The sequence below is a fragment of the Microchirus variegatus genome, assembly GCF_963457635.1.
Source record: "Microchirus variegatus genome assembly, chromosome: 6".
NCBI lineage: Eukaryota > Metazoa > Chordata > Actinopteri > Pleuronectiformes > Soleidae > Microchirus > Microchirus variegatus.
In genome coordinates, this window is record NC_139807.1 from 17,951,725 (window position 1) to 17,974,852 (window position 23,128).

General features: G+C 41.1%; 2 protein-coding genes across 2 annotated transcripts; one reads left to right on the plus strand and one right to left on the minus strand.

Annotated features, from left to right (window-relative positions):
• The first annotated feature begins 4,927 nt into the window (after positions 1–4,927).
• On the plus strand, positions 4,928–11,426 carry LOC310928291 (uncharacterized protein). The gene is made up of 5 exons (XM_083890813.1): positions 4,928–5,157; positions 8,769–8,886; positions 9,997–10,102; positions 10,201–10,435; positions 10,884–11,426. The coding sequence occupies exons 1-5, from the start codon at positions 4,983–4,985 to the stop codon at positions 11,036–11,038; spliced, it is 789 nt and encodes a 262-aa protein (XP_083746939.1). The 5' UTR covers positions 4,928–4,982; the 3' UTR covers positions 11,039–11,426.
• Positions 11,427–20,519: 9,093 nt separating this feature from the next.
• Positions 20,520–23,128, minus strand: cxxc5b (CXXC finger protein 5b). The gene is made up of 2 exons (XM_083891600.1): positions 22,989–23,128; positions 20,520–22,125 (listed from the first exon to the last, which is right to left on the minus strand). The coding sequence occupies exon 2, from the start codon at positions 21,928–21,930 to the stop codon at positions 21,037–21,039; it is 894 nt and encodes a 297-aa protein (XP_083747726.1). The 5' UTR covers positions 21,931–22,125; positions 22,989–23,128; the 3' UTR covers positions 20,520–21,036.

Below are 23,128 nucleotides of genomic sequence, written 5' to 3' on the forward strand. Positions count from 1 at the left end.
TTTAGGATTAATTAGAGGGATGAGAAGGTGTCTGTCTGGCAAAATGCATTTCTTTACACTGACTGTAAACTGTAATTTTAGTGTATGTGACGATAAACTAAACTAAACTAATCAGTTAAACTGTCGATTAGTCCTCCAAACCTGTAAATGATGATGTTCTAGAATGCCTCGTTTTGTCCATAAACCAAGATGATTCAGGTTTAATGATTTCTTTGAACTATGGAGCAAAGGAACAAGAAAATATTTACATTTAAGAAGCTGAGAAATCAGAAAGCTTGTTTTCATTATTGAAAAAACACTCAAACCGATTTTATCAAAATAGCTCACGGTAAATTGAATAATCGTTGTAGCCTTATCTTTAACAATAACCTTAACATCCATTTTTATTTTAGTGTAACTAAACATTAGTGATAACATTTTAAACACTTTTAATGGATAATAAGTCTCTGCCTGATAGATAATGTTCTTGTTTAACAATAAAAACAAAATCTCCAGACTCAGACTCAGAAACAAACACTAGACTTCTGGGCCACAATAATTCATTGGACAGATTATCTAAGCAGAGCACCAACCTCTCGTGAAAAGTGCACAAATAAAGGTGCAAAATAGTAAAAAAAAGAAGAAGTGTTGGACAGTACCGGCCCACTTCAAGCACTGATTGTCACAAAAAAACGAATCACTTCCTGTGTGCGGTGTGGGAATGTCACTGGGTGATTGATTATGTCATTATTGACATTATACAAATATATAGTGTATACATATACAGTCCTGTATTGTAAACATCAGAGGGCAATGTGCTAAAACTAATTTAGTTTAGCTCATTCAAACTGGATAAAATAACTAAATATATAGGCAGCAAAAATATCAACATATTGATAACGACTATATTAAAAAAAATAAACAAATAATTGCCAATCAGTATTCGAGTAGGATGAAATAAGGAAGTTTTCTAATCCAACAGCCAGATTTTATTTACGGTAAACACGCCTTAAAGGTCACACCTCAATCCTGACACGTGAGAGAAATTAGGACGCAGATGAGTCAACTTCACGTGAACTAAAAACACTTGTGTGGCAATTTTAGCAATAATAATTACTCAAAGGCTAATCTGGATCTGGTAGGAGGAGGAGGAGGAGGAGGAAGAGAAGGAGGAGGAGGTGGAGGAGGAGTGAGCGCAGAACAATGACCAACACTGGTATGATAAGTGTGGCCACAACCTGTTGACGGAAAAGTTGTTTGAAAGAAATATCCACATTCCATCTCCTGCACATGTGCTGTTGTCATTTATGGTTCTAGGTTAAATCAGCAGGACTTCCTGGAGGAAGGAAGAAAAAACACACAAGCAAGAAACATACAGCAGAGAGAATTAAAAGTGTAGAAACAGAAATAGTCGGAGAATCACTCTAAACATGTTTTTTTGCAGATGACCAGGGATGAGGGCATTACAAATATTTGCTGGGACAAAGTTTCAGACCAATTTCAGCCATTTTAATAATAGAATAATTATGTACTGACACAAAATGCAGGAGGACAGACCTAAGTGTTATTAAATATGTAATTTTTAAGTTTAGCCATTTTGTATATCACTTGTTATTGTTAAAATCATATTTAATGAGATGAATGGGGGGGGAATCAACATCCTCTTTGTAATTACACTGTTATCTTTTCTCTGTTTTATTGCTGTTTTATTGTTTTTTATTATCTTTACTATATTTCTGTAAAGTGTCCTTGGGTGCTTTGAAAGGTGCTTATAGTAAAACGTATCATATCATATATAGTATTATTATTATTATTGTGATCATTAAGTATTGGCTCAGGTATAGATAAACATCAGGTATAGATAACAGGAAAGCCAGTTCACGATATTTTTAAAAGAAGATTTACCTTTCTACTCTAGCCTTTAACTAACTCCTTTTTATTACATTCTGTGTTGTTTTTATTTGCATTTTTAGATTATTTTAAAGTTAAAACAGGGTTTTAACCTCTTGACCCAGACCTTTTCCTATCTTATTCAACCCTGTGTTTTTATATTTTATTTTCCCTTTATTGTGAAGCACAAAACCTGTATCAGGTAGTTCTTAGTTGAATGTAGACACATGTTAGAAGTAGTAGTTTAGTAAAACTCATTGATAGGAACTATACATATGTACTTCTTCATTGGTACTGCTGTTATTTTATCTGTTTATTGACTATGTTCACAGGAGAAAGGAAGAGAAGGAGACAAGAGAAGGAGGAGGAGGAGAGAGAAAAAAGTAAGTGATGTCAGTGATGTCAGTCCGTCCCACTCCTATTCAGTACAAATGCCACAGATGAGAGCAGAGTCTGCATACCACTGCTGCTGACGACTGACCTGATCCCACACACACACACAAAGCCACACACTCGTACTCTGTCACGTCACACACTCATCACACCATACACTCACTCACTCACTCACTCAGCACTGAAACTCCACACCAGTGAAGGGAGATGCAAGCGGCTGGCACACACTGAGTAAGTCCACTCTCCCTCTCCTCTTTCTTTCTTTCTTTCTTTCTTTTTTCTGTCCACCTCTCTGTGTCTTTGTCATGGCTGCCATTCTTCAGGCTTGTCTCACACTCATTTATCTCCCCTGTCGCTGTGAAATGACCAGTGTTTCCTCAGACTGAAGAGACTTTTCAGACTTTTCTCTCAGTATGCCGGGCACATACCTTGTGTCCCCCTCGCACTCTGCTCCCTCTTTCTTTCTCCTGCGTGCATGTGAGTGGAGGCAGACACAAATCCCTCTCTTATTTGCATGTTGGCCCGGAGCCAGCGCTGGAATCATATGTTGATTTACTCTATGTTCATTTGTATGTGTGCGTTGTTATCGTCTGCGATTCTGTTTGTTGATTTCCTTTGTGTGCAGGTTCAAAAGTGTATTGTTAACGACAGGGAGCTGTGATGCAGGTTGTGTTGTTGTTGTTGCAGAAAGCTTGAGCAGATTAGTTGTCAGCTCTGGTCCGCGTGCATTGCTCTCAATCACAGACTCTTACAGCTCGTGCATAATGAATACAAACGCTTCCTCTTCCATGTGCAGACAATAGACACACTATGGGCCAGAGCGTGAATCACAGAAACCTCTGTGTAGACCTGAAGAAGTGCTGCTCAGTTAGTGAATGAATGGACGATTAAGAAAACTAAGCTGTGTGTTCATTTGGAAGAATAAATGAAACAAGTAAGGAGATTATATACAGTGGACTGAGAAACAGGTGGTTAAAGTTTGCTGTTTTTATTCATTATTTATCATACGTTTAAAAATTAATTTGACATTCAGTCCAGTATCAGCTGTTTGGTTCAGTATCATCCAGTGATTAGACACATGGCCACACCTGGACCTCTTACTGTAAAAAGCTGATATTTCCCCTCTGACTCCGCCTCCTGCTGCTTCACTGTCACATTAGTGCAAACCTCAGCTGGATATTGGTGAATCCTTATCTCACACTCAAACCCTATTGGCTCTCGCTCAGCTGCACATAGTTTCAAATCTTTGTGTTTACAAGCCAAGGGGGTGGGGGGGGGGGTTGCTTTTATAGAGCGCGCATGTAGATTAAAGGTGAAGGTGGGATTTCTCAGGACTTCCCGACCAAGTTATAAAAATATGTCTGTGTGTGTGTGGGAAAAGAGAGAGGTAGAACAGAACTATAGCCGTCCACTAATGCTTTATCTGTGCCTGTTGCATCCAGATACCAAGGAGTCTAACACCCCACCCTTTGTGAGTGTGTGTACTTGTATTGGTCACCTCTTCTGGCCTTGTCAGGACCACGAGTCCTCTTGGAGACCAAAACCTGGTCCTAATAAGCCAGGACCTTAGTTTAGGGTTAATATATGAATGCTTGTTAGGTTAGGGTTAGGTAATAACTGGTTAGGGTTTGGGATATTGCTTTGTTTAGTACAGGGGTTTGCAACGTTTACTATGAAAAGAGCCATTTTATGTCCCATCTAATATGGACCCGCAAAAGCCATTTGACTCATAAAATATACATATATAATTTATACAAAATAATGATAGTTTGTTGCATTAAGAACTACAAAAAGAAAACTGTTGACATTCCATAGCCAAGTGGAGAAAAAAACTACTTTGAAATAAAACACAGAATTATGTAGACTTGGTACTTCTATTGTTTACTTACTACTTCCATGAAATTTAAAGTAACCCACTTTGAAATAAATAAAGCAATATTTGGATTCAATGTAGTTCCTGCTTGAGAAATACAGTAAATATATGGATCCAAAATACTAAAACACTTTTATACATCACCTTGATCTCTAAATAAGAGGCGTTCACTTTGAAAGAAGAAAATTACAATTAAAAAAATAATTATTCAAAAGCTACAAGGGGCCACTACAGGAGGGCTGAAGAGCCATATGTGGCTGTAGAGCCGCAGGTTGCAGACCCCTGGTTTAGGCTGTCCACATGAATAGAAGTCAGTGGGAGTCCTTAGTTGTGCAAACGTGTTCGTGTTGACCCTACCTCTGTTTACCTTTCAGTGTTTGAAAGCTCAGCGGCATACTCACTGCTGACTGTATGCATAGTAAACACTGCTCTCTCACTCACTCACTCACTCACTCACACACACATCACTTTTAGTATCTTGGCATATTTACTAAAGGGCCTATAGTGCTCCATCAGCCACAACGGGGTTGAATGAAATACAGTAGATATCATATCTCCCTCTCTCTCTTTCCCTCTCTCTCTCAAACCAGACACAGAGCACCTTCACCTCCAGGGAGCCTGACACTCTCCTCCTGCACGGAGAAAAGGCCACTTGACAAAGAACACTGCAGTGACCTCCAGCAGTCAGACTCTAACCTAATCCACAAAGAGAAGGGAACCTGACTCTGAGAAAGAAGGGAAGGAAGGAAGGAAGGAGTGATCGTACCCCACTGCTGTAACACGACCCGCCGGACAGAGGGACTGAGGGGCAGGCGGCCATCTGTGGCAGCTGGGAAACAGAGGCAGGATGCTGGCTAAGATCCTTGAGGACATGTGGGTGGAGCCGGAGGTGCTGGAGGCCCTCAGTGAGGACCAGAAGAGAATCCTGTTCCTGAAGATGAGAGAGGAGCAGGTACGCCGCTGGAGAGAGAGGGACGAGAGGGATGGAGGAGACGACAACGTCAACAACAGGCCACAGAAAGGTAGAGAGTTTTTGTTTTGTCCTTTTCTCAACTGGTTATACTGGTACGACACACTGCTATGCACACATGTAGGTCTAACTCAGTTACACAACACATAATTATGCTTGGTATTTATAGAAAACTAAAAGGGGAACTCACCTGTAAAGGAACAAAAGGTATTTATCATGTTCTATTTCGGGAAATGTGACCTTCCCTTTTTCCCAATTACACTCTTACCTAACTCTGAAATGAGGTTAAAGCCATTAACGTCTTTGTCACATTCCTCCATTATTAAAATACCAGAGAATCACAATTCATTTCATAATTATGCTCTTACGTTTTACAAATGAACTGTAATCATTTAAAAATGTCTGAAATTATTATCCTGTTCGTTTTTCATTCAAAGTGAATTGGTCACGTGCAGCACTGCAACACAAAGACATGAAACCGACTGAACTGTACACACTCGTGTTAATAATATATGACCACACCAACAGTGAAACATAGTTTGATAATAAATCCTGATTACACATCATCCATCACAAACAAAAGAGAATGAGTTAATTATATAGAGAGAGATTATAGAGATTACAACAATAAAAAAAACCAGGGTGATCGTGAGTCCACAGTCTCTTCCGTGCAAATATTTGAAACGTCTCCAAGACGCTCACGTTGTCAAACAACTCGACAACGAGACTGTGACATAATCACAAATTGCAAGGCGTTAACACATTCACTGCAAACATTTATACATGTACAACTTCTACAAAAATTAGCTTTAATCTCAGTTTGACTCATTCAGAATCATTAAAAGCACAGAGATCAAACTCTTATTGTTTAGCTTTTATAATTCTTTAACTGTGGTATATGTGTATTACATGTGGTTGGATTTGAATGCTGAATCCTGGGAGTTTCAGAGACATTTTGATGGCTCGTCACACAGTTTCTCAAACTTGCTTTAAGGATAACAATCACTCTTTCGTAAACTTGTTTTTTTAACGTTGACGAGCCCTTTTACAAATCTGTGAAACTGTGAGTGCACATGAGTAATGAGACCCAGACACACAAGCTGTGTAGTAACACCCTCTCAGGTTACCAATCCCATTACTGTGTTTAGATTACAGCCAAACAATTATGTGTCTCACTCTTTTCATCCAGCCTTCGTCCATTTACAGTGTTTATCAGACTGCACTGGTTCACCACCCACAATGATGGATTATGTTTGTGTTTGTGTGTGTGTGTGTGTGTGTGTGTGTGTGATAAATGGCTTCCATCACAGCTCCTAGAATCATCATTCTCCGTCCCTCTGTCCCACTTCAAACCACATATTAAGTTTCTGTCTTTGTTTACCCAATCTCTGCCGTGTCACCTGAGAGTGGAGTGTGTGTTGTCTGCATGTGTTTTGGTTACACAACATGCAGGCCGGTTAGGCTTCTTTTCATTCTTTCGTTCTTTGTTCACTGTGCTGCTGCTGGTTAAGACGGTCATTACACGTGGAGACTGGGCCTGTTAATCTCAAACTATTAAGTAATTAAACCAAACCTGGGAATAAAGTCGTATAGTTCTGCGATAGAAAAACAGCCCGTGAGACTTGTTACCAGAGGAGTAGATCACTGGACTTTAAAAACGTCCAGAATCAGAGTGACACTAGGGCTGCAATGATTAAGTGATTTATTAATTGAATTTGAAGCTTTTTCAGCTACTTAGAAGTGAATATTTCTGGTTTCTTCCCTCTATAAGTCTATGTAACTCAAAAATCAATACAACTGCTTAATTTTGGTTTGTGGCCAAGACAGAACATTTGAGAAATTATCATTTTGAGGTTAGGTAAACACTAATCAATATTTTCTGACATTTTCTGGACCAAACAACAAATCAGTTAATCCAGAAAATATTTGATAATACTGTGTGACAGTAATACAAGTCAAATATTTGAGCAGAGACAGAGTTTGCCTTTGTTAACTGTGTCTGTGGTTTGTTGCAGTCTGGTATAAAGTACCTTAAAGGGATACTTGAGTAAAAGTACAAGTATCTCACCAGATGATGACTCTGGTAGAAGTTGAGGTCACTTTTTATAATATTACTTGAGTAAAAGTCTTAAAGTACATATGACATTTACTACAAACTATGGCATGAAGCAGTTAATCAAGACTAGAAAAGTTCTATATAAATACAGATCATCACCAACTCTTCTTCTTCTGGTTTTATTGGGTAGTAACGAGTAACAAGGATAGTTGGGAGGAAATGTAGAGGAGTAAAAGTAAACGTTGCTCGAAATATAACTAACAAAGTAAGATACAGATACGTGAATTTTGTACTCAAAAACAGTAATGAAGTATTTATACTTCGTGACATTACAACACTGGTATGCTGCAGTAAATCCACCACAAATCTGGCTGCTGTGATTATTTTTTTTGTTATTATTTGTTAAAATGTAAAGCTATGTCCTAATCAAGTGACGCCATGGTCGGTGTTTTATCTTTATCAGGTATGGGAAAACACCTGCTGTCTCACACACACACGCACGCGCACACACACACGCACACACCTTGGAAAGGTCATGGAAAGAAAAGCATTGACATTGGAATGTATTTGTGTCTTTTGATGACGTGAAGGTTACCTAACGAAAGTGAGCGTTTACGTCTTTGACACAATAAATGAACGTTGAAATGACAGATTGCGAACTAAATGTTTGGCGGCTGAGATCAGGTGACACTCAATGTTTTAAAACTAAACAGTGAATCGACATGCAGGCGGTGTCCAGTTCAAAAATCAAAGAGAGTTTCTGGTAAAGTGACCCAGGTCAGTTTTCATGTGTAGCCGCCTGCTGTGTGATAAGAATCACGACACTGCCATGACTAGTGTTTTGTGATTTCATATGAATGTAAACAGAGAGAAAAAGAGCTGGATAAAAAGGATAAAACAAGAAATGGGAGAATAAATAATAGTTCAACAATAACAGGGACAAATCCACTGTCCAAGCCTTATAGGACAGCACCACCTTCTGGACAAACCCCAGAATAACACCTGAAATGACAGTCTGCTATCAGAATCCTGCTTCAGTGTATAAATGTAGCTGACATTTACATTTGTCCTCAGTGTTTGGATCACATTTGGTTAGCTGTAGGTGCAGGTGTGAACGCGCATGACTCTGACTCTGAGAACACGCTGCTCACACACACGTCACTGAGACCACATGCAGATTACAGAGGTTGCCGGGGCCTCATGTGACCACATTCTTTTAGTTTTCAGTGTGAACACAAATGTGTCCTGGAGCACTGTGAAGGACTGCCCACTCACCTGATGCAACTTTTTTTTTTTTTTTTTTACCCTTTCAAATTTGGAAAAAGCTCACACACACACACACTCTTTCCTCACGCACACATACAGAGTACTCTGGTGTGTGTGCTTATTTGCATATAAAGCGAGGAAGTAAAATGAGAGTACATATGGTCACAGGAGACACAAGCAGGTGAGAGACACAAGCTTGTGATCAGGTCCCTCAACACACATGTTAACATCAGGTGATGTTCAGGTCCTCTGTGGTGACAACATGAACTCTCATCTCATCTCACATCATGATTTTCTTTTCTTTTTTAATAATAATAATTATTATTATTTCCTCTCTCCAGTCTCCAGGAAACATGTGAGGTGGCTGCTCGGTCGGGACGGAGACGTGAGCGTCACTGTCATTGGAGAGATGGACGAATTCCGCTCCTCCAAACTCCTGCAGAGCCTCCTTAACAACAGGTAGATAACATAGTTATAATAGTTTGGGATTTTTTTATTTAGTTATGACTTTTTGTTTTTAAAATTGGTTCATTTTAATTAGGCAATTGTAAATGCTTAGTTTTAGTTTAGTTTTTATTAGTTTTAGTTTTTTGTCATATGGAGTAGATGCCATTTAAAAAATAGATTAGGACAGATGGAAAAACCATCCCTTTATCAAATATAAGTCTACAAGAAATTAGCCTGAAGTGCAAAATGTGCATAATACTGCTAATGTTGGATGCAATAAGTGCGAACGGTAAAAATCAAATAGCCAACATTTTTTATAAAATAAATCATAATAAATAACATTCATGAGACACATCACATTGTTTGTGAGTCAGGAGTCTCAGGGAGTTCAATCTCAACACTAAACCAAATAAAAGACGATTGTTTTCATTCACTTAGATGAACCAACTCAACCCAATTAATGTTTGTTTAACTTGCATAGCCTCATGTCCAACATTGTGAACACAAACTAATTAAAAATATTTTATTATGAATGAAAATAAAACAAAATTGCCGGCAGAGAAAAAAATAAATACACTTCATATGAAGCCAAAAGGATTATGTATGAAATTAAATTACAAAGACGAAAAAACTAAGCACATTTTCACTAAAATTTTAGTTAGTTATATAAACACACAATTCAGTTTCAGTTAGTTAGATCAAAGTATGTCGGGCAGAATTTTACACATCGTCAACGACCGACTCATCCAGGCTTATCGATCCTGACTGAAATAAGAGAGGGAAATTGTATTATAGAATGAAATATCTTCTGGTAAAATTTGATTTTTAGATGACATACAAGATTAATTTCTAAGAGCAAATTGTTTGGTGAATGACTGACCTCCATTCTGCTTTATCAGTTCAGCTCACCAACAACATAATTCCTTTAGCAGCACATTTTAACCCTCATTGTGTTCCACAGCTTACACAGCGTTGATAAACAGTGAACTAAAGAGTTTCAGTCAGTGCGCCCATTTGATGATAGAAGTTTTTTCTCTAAATGACAAACTGAGGGATTGAGTCAAAGTTTGGGACGTCTGTCTGTGTCTGTGGGCCTAAAAAATGGACATCTTTGTCTTCCAGACTCCACAGTGATAATATGAATGGCATCCAGACAGTGGACTTTCTGCCAGGAAGAGAGGCCCGAGAGCTCGGCTTTACACAAGAAATCCACTTGCCTGTCGCAGATGTGAGCATGAATTAATGTTTTTGTACGAGTCTTTGAAGTTCGGTAAGGTAAAACGCATCAGAGTCTCACCATCAAATAATGTCCCCGCTCACATTTAGGATTATTCAGCTTCACCCAACGAGCAGACGTCATCCGAGGAGGACGTGGACTCCTGCAGCGCCGATGACGACCTGAAGGACCCTGTGGAGGACAGCGACAGTGAATCAGGCAACAGCTCAGACAATCTCAGCGACTGGGCTCCTCGCTACAGGCCCAATTTTAGTAGCCATGGCAACCAGCCGCCGCTCAAAGCCCAACTGTCAGATGCAGAGATCGCCAACCGACAAGAGAGAGGTGAGAAGAACAAAAAAAAACGAAAGAGGAAAGGAGAGGTGGAGGAAAACCTGATCGGCGTGTTTTTGTGTCCAAACATTAAAGTCCATGATAATCATTTACAGAGTTTTACGGACAGTTATTATAGAACCACTGCAGTCCAAAATTATAAATAAAAACATGGTAACAAATAATATATACAGCAACAATATTGGGTGTATACAATAAATAACCTCTTTATTTTCTATTGTGTCTAGTGGGAGATATTATTGACACACCACTGGTTTTTGGTTAAATCTTAATATCATAATTATAACTGGAACTGAAAACTATAGAATGCAACCAAGCATAAAGTAAAAAGGGCCACTGGTGTATAAAATTAAGTTCAGTTCCAATAAGGCTTATTCTGGAGTAATGAAAAACAACAGTAAATATTAAGTCGGATTGTTTTATCATCTTTTCTTCTCAGGAACTGTGCATTGCCAGGAGAACGGGAGTCGTGTTGCTCAGCTCAGGAAGACATTCTCAAGTGATCTTCACGGCACGACACCTGCCTACAGCAAACCTCCACTACCTGCCAAACCTGCTCATCTACACAAAAGAAACACACCGTTGGTCCGTTAGGTCTCCAGATCCTTCCACCCTGCTACAAGATAACATTTGATCCCAGAAAGACACAGAGAGAGGCTGACGTGTGCCGTTACACACTAATGGACCAGGCCGCAGCCAAATACATGTGGAGGATGAAGGACCTGGCATAAACCTGGACGATGAACTGAAATAGACCTGCACAAGGACCGACCCACAGACGGAGAGAAATCCGTGGACGTTGGATTGGAAGAAAGACTTGAAAGCTTCCTGCATTATAAAATGAAGCAGCTTTGATGTTGCTGAGTTCAAATACACTCACATGGCTTTTGTTAATAACAGGCAGACTCAGGGCGAGTTGTCCAGAGATGTACATAGACCACTGACTTTAAGTGGAAAACACTTAACATTGCACTGTGCTTCACTTTAAATGACTGTATAATGATATTATTATTGTTATTATTATTAAACCGTTATGGGAGGGAAATCAAAATGTGGATTTGCTAAAAAATATTACTTTCTGTGCTTTAAAAAGGCTTTAATAGTTTGTTTTTGTTTGTTTGTGTAACTGTGCTGTTGCAACATCACTAATTTTCCAGTGTTGGTAACGTCTTCATATAACCAACAGTCACTTTGGTGGAAGAACTTGTAGATAAAATAACAGCACTGTATTCTTGGTGAATGGTCAATGTGCCTGTATATATGTCAGAACACATGTTAGGCAGAAATAAACCATCCGTTAACAAATTACTAACGGACTTGCTCATACTGTATAGTGTCCATAGCGGAACTCAAATCCTCCTTTAACAATTTACAATGGCATCACAAATAAAACTATTTAAAAAATTGTAAAAAATCACTGAATGTATCTACAGGGCAGTTTTTGGACAGTGACACAAACTGTAACAAAGAATCAGTGATTATTATGCTAATAAAAGAGTAGGGATGGTATCGGTCCAAAATTGGTCAAGATCACTGGATTGGACATTGCACAGATAATAATGTAAAATCCGATACAATCCAAAAATCCTATTTGTCACATGTTTCACTGTGCACAGACTGTAAAAAATTAAATAATAAAAGATTTAGCTCAGCCATGTTTGGGCTGTTTATTACAGTCTTTGAAATGACTCAGCATGAATGTGACCAGCCATGGCAAAACCAGCAACAACTAGGCCAAGGCACATTTTGAGTTATTTACAGACTCTGAATATTAGACATTTCTAAGCTTTCCAACAATGTCTAACACATGTAAATCAGATAATATTTGAAGACAATATGTCCATTTGAATGTAGGCACTCCTCAAATAGCTTTAGGGAGAATTTTAGCCTCAAAGATTTACACCTTCTGGGAGCCAAGAGACAGAACCATCACATTTACAGAGCACAACCTCCTCCTAAAAAACTTACCGGCACTACTGGCGCTACCGGCGTTAAGGCATTAACACAATAACAATTGACCAGAAAACGACGTGTGACGTCTTGTTTACGTGACTTCTGATTGTTAAAATGAGTCTCTAAAGTAACGCTAAACTTTAAAAACAGAGGTACACATGCGCAGTTCACAGGTACGCTGGTTATTTGTAGCGCTGCTCTTTTTGTTTAATAAACAGATGGCTCCAGTTCAGCCACTATTTGAATAGTGTTAAACATATTTTTTTCAATTCAAGTCCAGTATCACCACATACAGTGTTTCACTTTGAATATAAAAGCAAAACAAAATAGACACCCCAATGCAAAAGCAAAACAAAACAGACACTGGTCTGGAGTAAATAACACTATACACTATAATATAGTTAATGCAATTTATTGCGGTACAGTTCAGATTGTGGGAGGGCCCCCTCCAAATCAAGTTCAGCTTAGAGCCCCATAAATGCTTGGGCTGGCCCTGGAGCTCGTTAATAACGGTGTACCCACATAATGTTCTGAAACGCACTGTGGATTATTAAAAGACAGTGTCTAGCATGAAAAAAATCCCTGTGTGACTTCAAATGAACACTAAAGTAACGTAGATTAACGACGTTAATGAACACTCACCCCATAAGAAGATAGAAGGTTAATAAGAGGTTCTGGGTGCTGGCGTCATGTTATCGTCTCAGTAAGTATCGACTGTGTCTGTTCCTCAGTGTGTCCTCCGTTACTCTCGTGTCCTGCTCTCTTTCGGCCGCTAAATAATTCATCAGTTTGTTTTACATAAACATAAACTTAAAGAAAATTTGCGACATGAAGTCTGCTAACTTTTATGCTAACGCGTTAGCATAAAGTCCGCTAGCTTAAATGCTAATGCTAACGCTATAGCAGTGCGATTGGCGTCCGCAATGACCGGAAGCCTCTGTCTTCGTTAAGATGTGCAGCCACGATTTAGTTCCTCTGCGTTTTTCCCTGTACATCTTCATTCAACGGTGAACACACACAGCAGCTTCTCGAAGCTGCAGTGAGGAGCGGAAGCTTCCTATTAAGTAGCCATATGTTTCCTCTGTGACAGCTGATTGGACAAAAACAACAACAAAAACATTTGAATATGATATTGCCACACCCTAACTAGGACTCATTCACAGTGATCAAACAACCCGAATTCAAATACAAAGTTTATGGTTTTAAGACCCACATTACTGTGATTTGAAACTTCAACTTGCATAATTTTGAAAAAAAATAAAAATAAAAAATCCCTTATTTAAAAAAAAAAAAAAAAAAGGTTTTCTTTGTTCACTGGGCCGAAATGTTGCTACTTTTGTGGCGGGTCACAAATGTGTCAACAGCCTCATAGTTCGTAAATGGTCTAAAATGACTATCGGACTTATGCTGCGTTCCAGAGCCCATACAAACAAAAGGGATGTGGGAATTATCCGAACTGAATTGTACTAGCTCCTACTTCAGTACGTTCCAGGTAATTAAAGTCGAATGTTAGAAAGCATGGACGACTGCGGCGCTTTAGATTTATGTTTAAAGAGGCATTTTGACTGTCAGAAATTCAGTCTACATACATACGCAAGCGAGCCGTATATGTAAAATCGATACATATCAATATGTAACGTCATGAGTATATTTTTACCGTAGCCCTACATATCTTCATGCTAACAGATACAGCACTTTTTCTAATTGGAGGTAGGATCAGTCCCACGTCCAACTGGTTTGGATGGGCTCTAGAACACACCATAATGGTATTGGTAGATATTCGTATTGGACCCAAAAAAGTGGTATCGTCCCATCCCTACAAAAGAGTATTTATATCCACAGGGCAGCGTTTGTCTGACACAAATATCACTTAAGTATACCATGGATTGTCATGAAAGTCTGTTCAAGTTTGTTCAGACATCCATATTTCCCACAGATTGATGTGCAGTCATTTTGGGAGATCCTCTATTTAACCAGTCTTGTATAAAGTACCTAAAAGGGATACTTGAGTAAATGTACAAGTATCTTACCAGGAAAATGAAATGAAAATGTTCCTATCATTTGTATTGGAGGTGGGTCGACTGCACATGCACCACTTATAGCGAGAGTAAAGATTGTTGCACCCCAAAGGAACAGGAAGTACGTCACTTGAAACGACTGAGAAAATCTTTAAACTACATTTAAATGCAGATTACACACGGCACTCACCGTCTGTGTAATGTTGTATAGCTCATTTATTTAAAATGTCATGTTTCTGTGAAATTATACCATGTGATTCCTATCTCCTTCTTCTTCATGTAAGACTGCTGGGGCCTTTATTGACGGGGAATCGGTTAATTAAAAAGATTAATTCGGTACTTCCTGCATGACCGGAGCACAGACTCTGACACAGTCACTGAACTAAAATACGACTGAACGGGTTGTGATTCGGCTCACGATCGCCGGCTTTCAGCAGTGATGTCGCTAAATACACCAGACTCCTCTGTTAAATATTGAGATTTTAGAATTCCTTTGCTAAATGTTGGAGATTAATGCACATTTTCAGGATTTTTAAGTCTTTTAATCTGATCGACAGTTCGGCATTGTTCGGATTGATTCTTGTGTCAGACATAGCGTTCATGACTCTTCCAGTGACGACACTCTCTGACCAATCAGTGGCCTACAGCGTGTCGACGTCACATTTCAGTATCGGCTCAGGTTGCTTGAAACCTCTGCAGAGCAGGTACTAAAAAATAATCTATCTAATGGAAAAAGCAAAAAAAAACAAGTAGAGTCGAGCCGAGCTCGGTAACTGGCTGAAGTCTCTCTGAGTAAGTGCACTTTACTTTCAAATTGTTTAATCAAACATCATATTTAATATTTAATAGGTAATTCTCTGTAATCAATACTGACCCACAAACGTCAGCCTTTGTTATCACCTTAATGGCTCATTTTGTTTTGGGGGGATTTTTCACTTCATTCAAGTCGACAACAAAAAATGAAACACAGGACCACTTGTTCTGAGATCAGCTGACGGGGGTCAGGAGACTGACTTGAGTGGAGAAATTAAGATTTCTGGCCTTTAAACCCTGCTGTGCTCAGGATGACAGACCTGTGGTCATAAAATTAAAGGGAGTGTTTCTGCTTGAGTCAGTACTGGTCACTGTTTGACTCATCAGTGGTGTGCTGAAGCACACACCTAATACTGATATCAAGACTTTTTGACTCCACTGAAGCTGCACATGTAAAAACAAAAAAACATCAACGTGTCCTTGCGAGAAAACATCTTTATAACACTGCTGTATTTTGAAGGTTTGTGGTGTTTGATCTGTAGTTACTACCTAACTATTTGGTCACATGTTTCCTGTACTTGTTCACTAATTCCTTGTTTAAGCGCTCTCCCCTGCTGACACTTCAACCTTTGAATTTCACCTTCTATTTGTAATAGATTTACATGTTAATTCTGTGTAAAAAAAAAAATGAAGAAGTTAAATAGACAAAGACTGGCTTAATTATGTGTTTTGCATTTAACAAAGTTGTGCCTGTTCATGGCTTGCTTTCAGTTGGGGGAGGTGGCGTTTCTGACAGGAGTAAACACAGAAGTTGTTGATAGTGATCCCTTACACAGTGATAATCTATTCAAGGGGGATGCATCAGAAAACAGTCCATCGCAGATCAAACGCAGAGCACAGAAAGCTGATTAGCATGTGGTTTGGACTGAGACAGAGGGCGAGACACATGGGGAGACGGCGCAAAAAAAGGGAGTTAGGTCACGGGAAGCAACACGTCACAGTCAACTCAATAAACCCCTCCGCATTCTCTCACCACCTCCACACCCTCGGCCTCTGTGTATGTGCCTCTGTGTGCGAGTGAAGAGTGTACGTGCTTGTGTCTGTCCACCCGTATATCTTGCATCATGTGACTTGACACGAGCAGTCATGCACACAGTGTGAAAAACCCCGCTATATATAGTAGGCCAGTGTTGGGTTTCTCTGCAAAGCATTGTAGGAGTCTGTTCATCTTAGTCCAACAATAAAGTGCATGTCAATGACTTGTAATGTTTCTATTCCCTAAAGGTGCTTAGTGTTTACTGGTGATTGTGTTTATTTAGTGTTTAGACAAGGAGGTGACCTTAGACAATGTGGGATTCTTCATATTTTGCCCAGGAGCCTGTATGACAGTAAAGTTCAAGAATAACCACAAGGAAGATTAGATACATGCAACAGGACAACAATGGTTCGTCTAATGTATAAGGTTGGAGTTAATGTGTCAAACTTTAGGTTATAACAAAGCAGTTTAGTGTTCACATGAAATTCAAGGGACGTGTTACAAAATGTGTAAAACAAGCAATTTGTCATTTTGACAAGTAGGTCAAAAAAACATCCAGTCCATCAGACAGAAAAATCTATTTTTAAACGGAAATACATCATGTTTTATGTCTGATACTTGTTTTCCACAGAGAAGGAAGAAAAAGAAAAAAACACTCACACTAAAGTAATCAACACAACTGATCCTAAACATGACTGACATGTAATATGGCACTATTATGAATTAGGGGACATAATATACACCATTCACACCAACTACTCTCATAATGTGAGACACTATTATGGTGCAGTGATCATGTTGACCTGTAGTCCCCTATTATGGGTCCAGGTACAAATACACCACATTTCCTAGAATGCAACCAAGAGCATGTTTAGTTTGGCCAGCCTGTGTTTCACCCTCATCTTTTCAAGGTCCAGTGTGTCAAATGTAGGTGTGATTATTTTCATTTGGCAGAAATTTAAGATAACAATAATAATATATATTAATTGTTGTTTTCCTCTTTGTATTTGCATCAGGAGCTGGTTAAGCTAGCTCTATGGAAAAGGCCATTTTGGACCACCATGTTTTTACAGTATCCCACAATAGACTATCCTTTGAGTTTTGATGCTAACTGAAGGTTACATAGCTGTAACATGCAACTTCTCAAATAAATGTTTATCTTTAAAATCTATTCACTAAAATAGTCTTGGTGACATCATCTAGGTTATTAAGTAAAGAGACTCTTTAGACTCTTTAAGTGTTTTTTATTATTAATAATAATAATAATAATAATAATAATAATAATAATAATAATAATATTAATATTAATAATAATAATAATAATAATAATAATAATTAAATAATTATTTTGCATCATAGCTATGTTTATATAGCTATGTTTATATATTTAACTATTTATCATGTTTTATGCATATAAAAACAACACATTTATTTTGAAATTATGTGAAATATCATCATAAGCGTTATTATTACAATGTCTTTTTCTGAAAAAGTTGTTCTTACTCTCTCTACTACTAAACAAACTAGACACTGAGACCCCTGCTTTAAACACACAATTGTTTCGAAGGCCTAAAACTCATGACAAGCAGGACTCTAAGCTCTCTTTTCTCTAAACTAGTATCAGAGGGTTTTTCTTACCCAGCAATACTTCTTATTTTGTGGTACTTAGCAAACATTAGCATGAAAACTCCTGCCTAGCATCACCATTTTAGCCTTGTCATTATGGCCATGTTAGCATGCTGACATTAGCATGTATCCTGGGGCACATGCTAATGTTTAAGTAACTTAAACAGCTAAATAGGGTTGAACATTTAACATTTACAAAGCAGTAACTTCTCTAGTACCAGAAACAGTTATCTCAGTAACAGGAAACTTTCTTGCAGGATGTAATAGTATAGCTTTTGTTTGAAAAAAGCCTCTGGCCTGACACTGTATGACAACAACCAAAGTAGTGTGAGAAGAAGACATGATGAAATAACACCGTAGGCCGACAGACTTTATCAGTGGGCTTTGCCTAACTTCCTGGAACTACTGGGCCTTTTGACATCAGCAGCAAGGTAAAGATTAACAGAACTTCAAGTACACATTAGCTCAGAAATAAACTAACAGCACGTGAAAATGCCCGAAGGATCAAACTGTGTCTGCTTTATTTTGTACATGAATTTGTCCGCTTAATAGCAACTGGTAGCATGAGACCAAACCAGAAGTCTATGAAACTGTTTTTAGACGCCTGCACCTTTAACAGCTTTATGGGTCAAAGGTCAAGAGTTCCCTTTGACCCCGGTGTCACCAAAATACCTCAAGGCAGATGAGCCCGAGCTTTTTAAGGATGTGAGGATTGTTTGGGAGTAGCGTGTTTTCCGTGTCTATAAAAGTGAACACAAATGGATAACAGAGGCGTAATGAGCTGTGATCTCAGAAAGATGCTGTTTCTGCAAAGCTGTTAGACATTTTCTAACACTGAGGTTACTGCCAGTGGAGGGAGAAAAAATTCACAATGAGACACAGTGTCTCCAAGCAGACGCAGTGGCCAAAATTTCAAAGGTCTGGCTCGTGAGTGAGGGTCCGCCCAGCTTCAGCGCAGGTTGCCTTGGGCTGGCAGGTTGTTCCACTGCAGTGTTGAGAGGAGTTTTTCTCCAGAGTGGGCTGGGCCGCTGGTGCTGTAACATATGTAAGCTCCACAGGAGTCTGCAACGACACACTCCAGCTATCTGGACAATGCATCCGTCATTAACCTCAGTGTCCCCGCATCTCGGTCTTGCTGCATTTCAGATCGGCCTCCATCACACTACTCACTGGATCTCACACTCATCTCTACTCTCTTTGTTTGGCCCACGTTATCTTCATCCCCTGCTGTCCATCTCCCCGTCCTCCTCCCCGCATATCTCTCTCTTTCTCTTTTCTCCCCCTGTGGCCTGCTTTTCATCTCTCCCCGTTTCACCCACTCTCTCTTACACCCCTTACACTCCCCCTTCCTCCCTTTTCCTTCTCTGCCCTTCACCACATTTCACCCCACCACCACCACCACCACAACCCCCTACCCTAGGATCCGCTTTCCACCCCCCCCCCCCCTCCTCCTCCTCCACTCCCCCAACTCTCTCTCAACCCTCCCCCCTCCTACTCTTCTCTGTCCTCCGTTCAATCCCTCCCTCCCTCCTCCTCCCTTTCTCTCCTGCCATCTTGCAGGCCAGTGGAGCCAGACTGCAGGCGTTCAGGGAGTCACTGGACCTGCTGGGCAGCGGGTGACATAGATTTCCGGTGTGTGTGTATGTGTGTGTGTATGTGTGTGTGTGTGTGAGTGTGAGTGTGTGCATGCGTGACGAAAACAGGGAGGGGGGATTAAGCTCCAAATCACTAGAAAGGCAAAGACGAGAGAAAAAAGGGGGGGCGTAGGAGAAAAAAAAAAAGCTGTAGATCCAAGAATTTGAAATTCCCCCTTTGTGTGGGAGATGAAGAAACACTAGACTGTGAACTTAAACTAAAAGACTGTGTGTTTCTCATTCAGTGTGAGCGTTGTAATAGCATGATGTTGGAGCTCACTGCTTTTCTCCATGAGTTGGCAGAGTCCTGTGTTGGCTGGCGTGCTGCGCTTTCTCTCTCTCTCTCTCTCCCTCTCTGCCTCACTCTCCCCCTGCCTGACAAACACGCACACACACACGCACACATCCCCCACAGATGCACACATGCACGCACACACACACAAAAGTCCCTCTGCGATCCCCTGACTGAAGGCGCACAGGAAGTGCAGCCGTGGCCCAATTATAGCGTGACACCTCGGGCCGGCCGTTGCCATGGTTACGTCTTCCCTGCGGTCCCCTGGAGTGTGGCGCCGAGGAAGAAGGTCTTATCACATCAGCCATCGTTACGGCAACAAGCAAAAACCCACCCTGTAGCCTCAGTCCAGCTGGCTATGTACTTGGCTTATTATGTGTGTGTGTGTTTGTGTGTGTATGATCTATACTTGTAAATAAAAAAAAGAAATAGTGTCAGTGTGTGGAAACAGAAGAGAGTGTTTGTGATTATGTGTGCATGTCAGGTGAGGTGTGTTCCAGTGCATGCTCTGGACTTGCCAAGGCAGCGTGTCCGTGTGTTTGTGTGTCTGTGGGGTTGTGATAAGGCTCTCAGCCACACCATTAGGTGACTCATAATCCACACAACCTCACACACACACACGGAGAGAGAAACGTGGCTGCAAACAGACACATACACCCAATTAGGTGTGAACGCCATATACACACAGAAACACACGCATGTAGTATAAACCCAGCCTATAGACAAGTGCACATGGCCAATTTCTTTTATTTCAAAAGGGCAAACAGAGTTTTACAGTACAAGCTGCACAGGAAATAATTTAGCCTAGGCTGAACTCATTCATTTCTTGCTGATGCAGTGACGTCAGAACAACAGAATCATAACTCCCCATTAGAAACAAAACACTTGGCTCCTTTTTTTTTCTTTTTTTTTTTTTTTAAATGTTGAAACACAAGACATCCAAACTGCAAAGGGATGTAAAAAAGACATAATGTTTTCCAGATATTTACAGGCTATTTACAGCATTTTATGTCATCATCTAAATATTGACACGCATTGGTATCCTTCTTTCTCTCCTCTCCTGTTTCACTGATTGTCAAAAGGAAGGATGGGAACAAGTGTGGACATTCTTTAACGAGAGCTGCAGCTCCTTCCTAACCACAAGATGCCAAGATCTTTGAACCACAGTCCGAGCATGTTAACATCGTGTCCTGTGTGTTTTTTTTTGTGAAAATGCAGCTCCTCAACAATCAACAATCCAGCCAGGATTCCTCTGACAAATGCTGCCACTGCAGACGTTACTATCCATCCAAGGCTCCATTGCTTCTCTCCTGTGCCAGACCCAAAGTAAAATCGGACCCCCTTAGGTCAAACCCAGACACTCTGCTCTCAAACCCGGGGCCTCCCGGCTTCCTCTTCAGCTCCTCACACTTCCTGTATTTACAGATCTGGTGTCCCCTCTTGCGATTGCGGCAGCTGCTGCACTGTTCGCAGTTTGTCTGTCGCCGACAAGGTACACACTCCCCGCACCTCTTCCTCTTCCTCTTGCCTCCGCTGCTGGTGCCCAGAGAGCCAGGAGAGTAGCCCTCGGCCACCAGGCCCTCAATGCCCTCTGCTCCCATGGCTGCACTTCTCCAGTGGCCTCCCCCCATCTGGAAACCCGCCAGAGGAAACAGAGCAGGGCTGAAGGGGAACCACGCACCCAGGAAGGGTTGGAAATCAGTGCCACAACCAGAGGAGTCCTCTTCCTCTTCCTCGGGCCCAGAACCACCAGCTTCCCCATCCCCCTTCCCCGCCTTTGCCTCTGCAGCCTCCCTTTTAGCTGGTTGGCTGCTCTGTGCACCCAAGCTGGCCTGCTCTGTGGCGGCAGGTGTCAGAGCCAGGAGCCCGGCGCGCATCAGCAGCTCTGCGGCATGGGCCAGGTGGAGCCCGCTGGGTGACTCCCACATGTCGGGCCAGGAAGGGGCCCGGCGAGGCTTAGCGTGTGCAGGCTGAGCGGCCCGCTGCTGGGCCGGGGAGGGCTGGATCAGTCCTTTGACATCCACGGCCTGGGAAGGGGTGGAGATGTAATGAGAGAGGCTGTAGGGGTGGTTGGAGCGCTTAAGGCTGGGTCTCAGGGGCTCATTAGGGATTTTAGCGCTGCTGTGGGCCTGATCTGGGGAGGAAGGGCCAGCCATGTCTACGGCGGTGGACATAGCAGTGGCTGTGTGGGGGTGTCTGTCCTTATGTGTGTGTGTGTGTGTGTGTGTGTGGGAGGAGAGGTGAGGGAGAAGGGGATTGACGCTGATGCAGGGTTGACAACCGTCCTTGCTGTTACTTCAGCCAAAATGGCAAGCCTTGGCCTGTGTCCCTATTTCCATTCTCTGCAGCAGAACTGGAGTCCCGAAGAGCTAGACATGGAGAGGGGAACAAGAGAGCAGGGTTGAGAAAAGACATATTAAAGGAGATAAATACAGAGAGAAACAGACAGGAGGTAAGACTGGAAGGCATCTGTCAGCTGCTGCACACAGAGTCAGAGTGTGTGCAGCGAATCTGTGCTTAAAAACAAATCTAACATATATGTAGATGATTTAAAAATAAAAGAGCTCCATCGGGCATGAACACAGCCATCTATCATCACACACAGTGAGTGCCCCGGCCAATGATTTCCGCATACAGCAGGCAGTAGACTATCCCTTTAAGAATTTCACGGTATATCAATGCAATCAATAACAGAGCGACAACAATATGCAAAGATATGCGCATATGCGCAGGTCAAATGTGGAGCGCGCTTTTCAAATACATTTTGACGACTGCTGTTATGTGTGCCAGCCAAAGCTTAAGCTACACCGACAAACACCAAATAGTGGACGGTTAAAAAAACAGGCTGTCTTTTGTCTGGTATCGACGGCGAGGAGCGAGGTGCGCAACGATGCGGTTGCTGTGGATAAAAAAAAAAGAGAGCAGGCTATATTCCATGTCCACGAGAGAGGAAAAACAGTTCCGCTGCTTAAACTCCGGATATAAACGTTGATCGAGGACGCGTGTGTGGACATTTAAATGGGTTTGGTGTGGATTAGCGATCGATCCCTTTGGGCCGCCGTGGCTAGCGTTACCTAAGAAGACGGTGCTCGTGCGACGCCACGGAGAACTGACCACAGTCCGAGTGGTCGCTGCTGCGACACGGCGCAGCGCGCAGGAAAACGGCGACAACAGAGAGAAAAAAAACACGGCACAAATAAACCGGAAGTGTCCGCGAAACGCCTCGTCTTACCTTCACAACACGGTCCAAACTCCCGCTGTCAAAGATATGATGAAGTCATGAAGTAATGGCGTGCTGATTGTGGTGAATGTGGACGGTGGAGCTGCCGATTCCTCCTCCACCTCTCCGTCCCGGAGGGTCTGCAAACACTC

Bases quoted from the DNA above. Each gene is read 5' to 3' on its own strand.
- LOC310928291 (XM_083890813.1), top strand. From the start codon at position 4,983: ATGCTGGCTAAGATCCTTGAGGACATGTGGGTGGAGCCGGAGGTGCTG. The intron at 5,158-8,768 runs GTAGAGAGTTTT...TCCTCTCTCCAG, and splicing joins CAACAACAGGCCACAGAAAG to TCTCCAGGAAACATGTGAGG. The intron at 10,103-10,200 runs GTGAGCATGAAT...GCTCACATTTAG, and splicing joins TCCACTTGCCTGTCGCAGAT to GATTATTCAGCTTCACCCAA.
- cxxc5b (XM_083891600.1), bottom strand. From the start codon at position 21,930: ATGTCCACCGCCGTAGACATGGCTGGCCCTTCCTCCCCAGATCAGGCC.